At 59.1% G+C, this 6,914-nt stretch overlaps 2 protein-coding genes and 1 long non-coding RNA gene across 3 annotated transcripts in view; 2 read left to right on the top strand and 1 right to left on the bottom strand.

Moving 5' to 3' along the window:
- Positions 1 to 2,390, top strand: part of abcd4 (ATP-binding cassette, sub-family D (ALD), member 4) — a 6,420-nt gene extending 4,030 nt beyond the window's left edge. Inside the window, exons 11-19 of the mRNA XM_019884991.1 lie at positions 61 to 154; positions 246 to 451; positions 552 to 643; positions 724 to 760; positions 838 to 887; positions 1,178 to 1,230; positions 1,356 to 1,432; positions 1,507 to 1,622; positions 2,010 to 2,390. Of these exons, the coding sequence (XP_019740550.1) occupies positions 61 to 154; positions 246 to 451; positions 552 to 643; positions 724 to 760; positions 838 to 887; positions 1,178 to 1,230; positions 1,356 to 1,432; positions 1,507 to 1,622; positions 2,010 to 2,105 (821 nt within the window). The 3' untranslated portion in view covers positions 2,106 to 2,390. The remainder of the gene's footprint in view (positions 1 to 60; positions 155 to 245; positions 452 to 551; positions 644 to 723; positions 761 to 837; positions 888 to 1,177; positions 1,231 to 1,355; positions 1,433 to 1,506; positions 1,623 to 2,009) is intronic.
- acss1 (acyl-CoA synthetase short chain family member 1) overlaps positions 2,323 to 6,914 on the bottom strand; it is a 6,911-nt gene continuing 2,319 nt past the window's right edge. The window contains exons 4-13 of the mRNA XM_019884982.1: positions 6,730 to 6,882; positions 6,237 to 6,384; positions 5,892 to 6,029; positions 4,521 to 4,613; positions 4,124 to 4,236; positions 3,245 to 3,371; positions 3,043 to 3,170; positions 2,886 to 2,949; positions 2,686 to 2,801; positions 2,323 to 2,590 (exon numbers count right to left, since the gene is read on the bottom strand). Of these exons, the coding sequence (XP_019740541.1) occupies positions 2,417 to 2,590; positions 2,686 to 2,801; positions 2,886 to 2,949; positions 3,043 to 3,170; positions 3,245 to 3,371; positions 4,124 to 4,236; positions 4,521 to 4,613; positions 5,892 to 6,029; positions 6,237 to 6,384; positions 6,730 to 6,882 (1,254 nt within the window). The 3' untranslated portion in view covers positions 2,323 to 2,416. The remainder of the gene's footprint in view (positions 2,591 to 2,685; positions 2,802 to 2,885; positions 2,950 to 3,042; positions 3,171 to 3,244; positions 3,372 to 4,123; positions 4,237 to 4,520; positions 4,614 to 5,891; positions 6,030 to 6,236; positions 6,385 to 6,729; positions 6,883 to 6,914) is intronic.
- LOC109524871 (uncharacterized) lies at positions 4,631 to 6,685 on the top strand. The gene is made up of 2 exons (XR_002170030.1): positions 4,631 to 5,501; positions 6,510 to 6,685. It is a non-coding gene; the product is annotated as an uncharacterized LOC109524871 (long non-coding RNA).

The following is a 6,914-nucleotide window of genomic DNA, read 5'->3' as shown; positions in this document are numbered from 1 at the left end:
CCCCCCCCGGCCCCCGGCGCGCCCAAAACTTCCCTCGCCTGACTTTGCCCGCGTCTTTGGCCAGGATCGGAGAGCTGAGGGAGGTGATGGAGGACATCATACGCCGCCAGTGCGACTACGACCCCGCTTCGGGGGAAAGCTACGACTTTGACAGGCGAGTGGACTCGCGTGGGCTTTGGCCGCACCCAAAAACGAGTTGTTGTTTTTGGGAGACATGCTGCCATTCCATTTGTTTGCCCGCGCAGTGACTTCGCCGTGCACGGGGGCCCCGTGGACACGGCCTTCACGCTGGACCACCTGTCCTACAAGTCCCCCTACTCGGACCAGCGGCTGGTGGAGGACTTGAGCCTGACCATCGGTGAGGGGACGCACCTGCTGGTGGTGGGCAACACCGGCACGGGCAAGACCTCGCTCCTGAGGGTCCTCAACAGACTGTGGGAGGCCGAGAGCGGTGAGAGATGACGTTCCGCTACAGCAGCAGCAGCAGCAGCATTTATTTGTTTGTTGATTTAAAAAAAAAAATCCGGCACTTTTTCTCCGTTCCTCGTCAGGTTTCGTCCAGATGAGCACATGCTTCGGGCCCAGGGGGACCCTCTTCCTGCCCCAAAAAGCCTACCTGACGGACGGCACGCTGCGCCAACAGGTTTGCGCGCGCGCGCCTCGGTCTGGTCTTTGAAATGCGCCCACACCAACGGCGGCGTGACAAATGTGCTCTCCTAACAGGTCATCTTCCCACTCAAGGACATTTATCCGGAATCAGGTAACCGGTACGCACGTCGCTCAGCGCGTTAGCCGGGTTTGATTGTCATCACGGTCTTTTTCTCGCCTTCTTCTCAGGGTCAGCAGACGACGACAGAATCGTGAAGTTTCTGGAGCTGGCGGGGGTGGTGAGTTTTGCAACGCGCGCCCAAACCTCCAAAGTCCCACTCAGCCCGTCGCCTGATTGGAAATAGCGACGGTGAAAAGTCGCTTTTGAAAAGATCGGAACGAAATCATGGAAAGATGGACGATGGCAACGTGAACTCAAGGAAGAGACGTTGGGTCACAGCGGCGTCGACGGGCGCGCTCTCGGGTTTTTGTGTCGTCGTCCACCTCGCGCCGTCCATTTTCTGCCGTCTACTTTCAAGTCGTTGATCCAAAAGCACGCAATGAATCCTTTTTGCTCTTTTCATTCCAGTCGAGTCTGCTGAAGCGCACCGGCGGCCTGGACCGAGTCGTGGACTGGAACTGGTCAGGCTAGTCTTTGTTTGTTTGTTTGTTGGCTTTTTTTTTTTCTGCTTTTCAAGAGCCCCCTTTTCTCGCCGTGGCTAACGTCGCCGCTCTTCACTTTGTCCCGGACGAAACCGCGGGGCTAGGTACGACGTTCTGTCCCCGGGTGAGATGCAGCGACTGTGTTTCGCTCGCCTCTTCTACCTGCAGCCCAAATACGCAGGTATGTTGGCGTCCACCGGGGGGGCGAGGGGGGAGACGACAATCTTGTAAGCGAACGAGTGGTCTCGATGGCAGTGTTGGACGAGGCCACCAGCGCCTTGACGGAGGAGGCGGAGTCTCAGCTGTACCGCACCTGCAAGCAGCTGGGCATGACGCTGGTCAGCGTGGGACACCGCAGCAGCTTGGAGAAGGTCAGCTTTGCGCCCCCCCCCCCACCCCCATTCGATTTTGCCATCCCTCCGCGTTGTGTCTTTGTTGACTGGCAAACCTATTGAACGGCTCTTTCTTGAGAAAAGGGCAAAACAAAGTCGGAACGAGAGGAAGCGACAAATTGATGTGGAATCCCGTTTTATTCAATCCCATTGAATTTGTTGACCGAATTGGAGCGAAAAGGCCTTGCCGAGGGGCTTCGCGAGAACGGGGGCGAGTTCGCCGTCCGACTTGGTGTTAGCGAGGAGAAAGTTGAGCTAAGAAGCCCGCGAAGTGACGACGGGGCGGCCCGGCGTCACTTCGCGGAGGGGCGGAGCGCACGGCGGATGCTCACGCCCGCGTCTCTCTCACCCTTGCTTCGTCTCCAGCACCACGACGTCCGGCTCAAACTGTGCGGCGGCGGCCGTTGGGAGCTGAGCCGCCTAAGAGGCGCCGCCGGGAGTCTCCCGCAGGACGTCTTGTGAGCCCAGCGCTCGCGCTTCTCTCCGTTCTCCACCCACGTCTGAAGAAGGGCGACGTCCCGTTGGCCGCTCGCTTCGTTCTGGGGCGCGACGTTGGGAGAGCGCGGCTCGGTGCAAAAGTGGTTCGGCTTTGGGTCCCCGGCGCCCTCTCTCCTTGAAGTTTGACCTCCCGCCGTCGACGAAGCCCGCCTCCCCCTCAAGCAAATGATCAATCAGCGTGGCGAGTTTACACTGGAAATGTTTCTTTGCGGCGATTCCGTAAACATCATTAAAAGCACTTGAAAACTCCTTTCCTAATCTGCAATTTTCCGTCTTCACGGCCGCCGTTCGGCGGCGAGGTCGCGGTGACCTCGGATGACCTCCTGCACGGTGGCGGGGTCGTCCAGCGTGCTGAGGTCGCCCAGGCCGTCCAGGTCCCCCTCCGCCACCTTGCGCAGAACCCGACGCATGATCTTGCCCGAGCGCGTCTTGGGGAGGCGCCGGACGAACTGCCAGAAGAAGCCACAAAGCGGAGGCAGGCGCGTTTCTCTCGTTCAGCCGTCGTCCAAGGAAAGTGCGGGTCGGGCGGCTTTTTGCGACCCACCTGGACGTGGTCGGGGCAGGCGTACTTGGCGATCTTGTCGGAGACGCTGTCGTTGATCTGCGCGACGAGGCCGGCTTCTCGGGCGTCCTGCTTGAGGACCACAAAGGCGTACACGCCTGCCGACAGCACGGCGCGGCGCTCTTGAGAGACCCGCGGCGGCATCGACGCGCGGCCGGCCGCAATGTTGCGCGGCGGCTCACCTTGGCCCTTGACGGGATGCGCGCAGCCCACGACCGCCGACTCCGCCACCGCCGAGCACTGGTTCTGGCACACGGAGCAGAAAGGAAAAAAAAAAAACCTGAACGACACGGTCCCGACGAAACAGACACGCACCCCGACGCGGGATGTCTTCCTTACCACGGCATCTTCGATCTCGGCCGTGCCGACCCTGTGCCCGCTGACGTTGATGACGTCATCGAGGCGCCCCGTGATCTGGTAGTAGCCCTCCTCGGAGCGCCGGGCGCCGTCCCCGGTGAAGAAGTAACCTGCGGGGACACGTCCGAGCGGCGCCGTCAATTGAGAGCGCCGCGTCCGCCGCCGGCCGGCGCGGTTACCGTACCGGGGTACGTCTTGAAGTAGGTGTCGACGAATCTCTGGTGGTCGTTGTGGATGCTGCGGGCCATGCCGGGCCAAGGCTGAGTGAGGCACAGCGCTCCGGAGCCATCGTCGGACGTCACCGCGCGGCCCTGGAACCGGACGGAAGAGGCACCTTTCACCGCCGGAGCTCACGCCGAATCGAGGTACGATTCCGAAAACCTGTCTGTCCCTTCTCCACTTCTCTCCGGTCGCAGCCTGCGGTCGGGCCGGCCTCCCCGCGCAAAATTGAACCCGAGGCGCCGGACGTGGTGCGTTTCGCTCATGCCCCGCTGGCCCTCGAAATAAAAGCAACCTCGCTCACGCCGCCCCGTCCGCGCTTTGGATTTGAAGGAATGTTGGAAAAGAGCCGCTCAGCGAACGCATCTCGCCTCAGAATGGCCACGAGAAACGTTGTGAAGTTGAGCTCCGAACAAGTTCGTCTTGGCGCATTTCAAATTCAAAGGCCTCCGAAATCTGCAATTTCGGCCAACGCCGCACGCCGGCGGCGGATGACCGGAATGGAGACTATGAGGAATGGCCGCCGCGGCTCGCCCTCAACTTTGTCTTTGCGAAGAACCGTCGCGAGCGGCTCTCTCGGTCATTGACAACAAAAGTTCGCTCTTCGGAGGAGCTCTTCACCTCCCGGGCGGACTTTTGTCGCTCCACCTCAGGCTACGGAGAGAGTGAGCCAAGCGAGCGTTTGTTGACGGCCTGTGCTGTCGCACATTTGCGGAAGGCTTACGATAAGATGGCTGGGAACGGCCTGGATGGAGGCTCAGATGAGGATTAAAAAAACAGTCAGCAGCTGTGTCACTTTTGATACCGGCCCTGCCCCCCCGCCGCCAGACGCGCACGCACGCACCTCGCCATCCATGAGCGCCGGCTTAATGCCAAAGAAAGGTCTCATGGCCATCCCGGGGACAATCTCTGCGTGCGGCTCCGACGGCCTCGGGGCGATGCAGATGCCGCCCGTCTCTGGGAAGACCACAAAAAAACAAAAGCAACTGTTAGCAATTTTTGCCGCGTCCGGGCAAGCATAATCCGCAAGCGCGGGGGGTGGGGGGACCTGACGCAAAGTAGGACACGACAGACGAGCGGCTTATAAAAGCCGCAACTGGCGTCGCGCTCCCACCTGCTGCTGCAAAAATCATCCGTCCAAACTCCCCGTCCTAATCCACGTTTAGCTCGATGCGGCGCTTGGTGAGAGATCATCGGTCGGAAGGTTCGCGCGCGGCGTGATGGCCTCCCGTGCGACTTACCTGTTTGCCACCAGGTGTCCACCACGGGACAGCGTCCCTCCCCCACCACGGCGTGGTACCACTCCCACGCCTCCTTGTTGATGGGCTCGCCCACTGCGCAGAGGACACACTTGGATGGAGTTTCTTCACAATTTGCTCAAGCATTTCATTTCTCAAGCGCGCCACGTTGGCTTTCGACCGAGGTCAAAACTGAGGTGACTCTTTGAACGGAGCCGTTTATTTCTTCAAGAGACACCCGGCGTTTCATCGACAAACGCAGCAGCACACAAGTTGAGGTTAACACGTCATGTCAGTTCTGCGATCCGTCTTCAACCGCCAGCCGTTTTTTTGTTGGTTTTTGTGGTGTCCGATTGAGGTGCGGCATTTATTCGTTCAGTACTGTACTCGATAACGATTCATTGCATTTATTTTATTTTTTTTTTACTCTGAAGTAAAGTCCAGCTTTACAGATGCCACGATGCTTTACACCAGACCCGGGCATTCGACGGCTGAGGGCCCAACTTGGCCCCCGGGCCGGCTCCTGCTGGCCCGGGAAGAATTGCTGGGAATCAAGAAAATAAAAGCGAGGGTGCTCTCAAAATTTGTGAGGATGCGTGTTGGGCCGCGGGCCGGCTCTTCTCGGCCTGCCAAGAGTTGCTTGGAATAAAGAAAATGAAAACCGACTTTCACCATTCTCCAAAGTGCGCGGAGCGAAAGAGCGGAAGTCTTACTTTGAAAGGCGTTTTGGTTGCGCGGGCGTCGGTGGCGAACAGGTGCTCTGGGCCAATCCGCCTGATTGGCGGCAGGTGGCAATGGCGGTCACCCTTCCCAACGGTCGCCCGAGCCCGGCTCGGCTTTGCCAAGGCCGTTTCACCGAGCTAGCTACGCGCGGCAACCGGGACCGGATGTGTGGTAGACCGCGACGTCGCCTAGAACGCCGAGACATTTTCGGAGGTGGGGGAGATTCCTTCGGGAGCGACGAAACGACTTCGGCCAAGGCAGGTACGGACCCTCTCCTTTAGCTCACTGAAACATGTTTGCTTGGATTTTCGTTCTGTGTTGTTTGGCACTTGCGACAAACAAACAAAACGTTGTAACTTGTGCTACGTGCTGACTGGCATTGTGCTCTCTTCACGGAAAGTTCAAATCCGAAAGCGTCGTCGTGTTCATGTTGGCGAAAAGGTAGTTCGAAATGCGGCACAAGTTCCATCTTTTTGCGACACCGGCAAGAAAAATGAAGGAGAACTGCGGCACTCTGCCTTGAAACTTGCACTTGACGGGACGCATCCGTTTGAGGCGAGACGTTCGTTTGTTCACGGAACAACGCGGGGCGTCCGTTTGAGTGGAGCCGACGGGTCGAGTGCGGTACCGCGGCACTGTTTGGGGTCGTACCGGATCCGAGCGTCCTGAGACTGGAGCGGTCGTACTTGCGCACCCACTGGTCGCCGTACTTGAGCAGCAGGCGGATGGCCGTGGGGGCGCCGTAAAACTGGTTGATTTTCAGCCGCTCCACCATCTCCCAGTACCTCCCTGCCAAGACAAGTCACGAGCAGCGGAGTTTTGGAGCCTTTGTAAGCGCGCAGAGGTCCCGCCGGCGCTCATTTGGGGCTCTTGTCGGGCCGCCCGGAAACGGTGGTCTCGACCTCTTTGTGCCGCCATTTTTGGTTTGTTTTTGTTTTTGTCTTTGAGTTGTAGAAAGAACAAAGCAGCTGGAAAGCTGGGCATCGGCCTCCATACCTGGGTCGGGATAAATGGGCGTGCTCTCAAAAAGGACGCTGGTGCCCCCGTTGGCCAGGGGTCCGTACACGACGTAACTGTGTCCCGTGATCCAACCGATGTCCGCCACGCAGCCAAACACGTCTCCGTCGCGGTAGTCGAAGACGTACTGTAGCAGGAGCCGCGCGCGCAGCGCAAGACAACACAGAGTACGAGGTTGAGTGCGCCGGCACGGTATCCCTACCGGGTCCACCGACTTTGACATCATACTCTGCATAAATGTCCCCCTGACAGGAGACAAGGGGCCGCTTCCTGCAAGGACGGCTAATCTGCCGACAGCAGGGGTCGTCGGATGCCAACCTTAAAAGGGCCACAAGTGCACTGGACAACTACTGGTGAGGAGGTGTTCCACATGGCTCCACACTCGATCCACTCGACATCAAGCCAATCAAAGTCACGTGAGCGTTCCGGGTAAGATTTGGCGCTGTGCCTGGTGAGCGGACTAACGACTTACCTTGTGCGTGAGCGCGGCATACAGCAGGTACCCGGCCTGCGTGTGGACCAGGCCTTTGGGCTTCCCGGTACTGCCCGAGGTGTAGAGCAGGAACAGGACGTCCTCACTGTCCATGGCGGCCGGCTCGCAGACGACGTCCTCCGACATCATCTCCTGCAAGATTCCGCTCGGTTGGCTCGAGTCCC

This window comes from Hippocampus comes, unplaced genomic scaffold, assembly GCF_001891065.2.
Source record: "Hippocampus comes isolate QL1 unplaced genomic scaffold, H_comes_QL1_v1.1 scaffold144, whole genome shotgun sequence".
NCBI lineage: Eukaryota > Metazoa > Chordata > Actinopteri > Syngnathiformes > Syngnathidae > Hippocampus > Hippocampus comes.
Note: the sequence above shows the minus strand (reverse complement) of the source record. Positions and strands in the feature narration are given on the sequence as shown.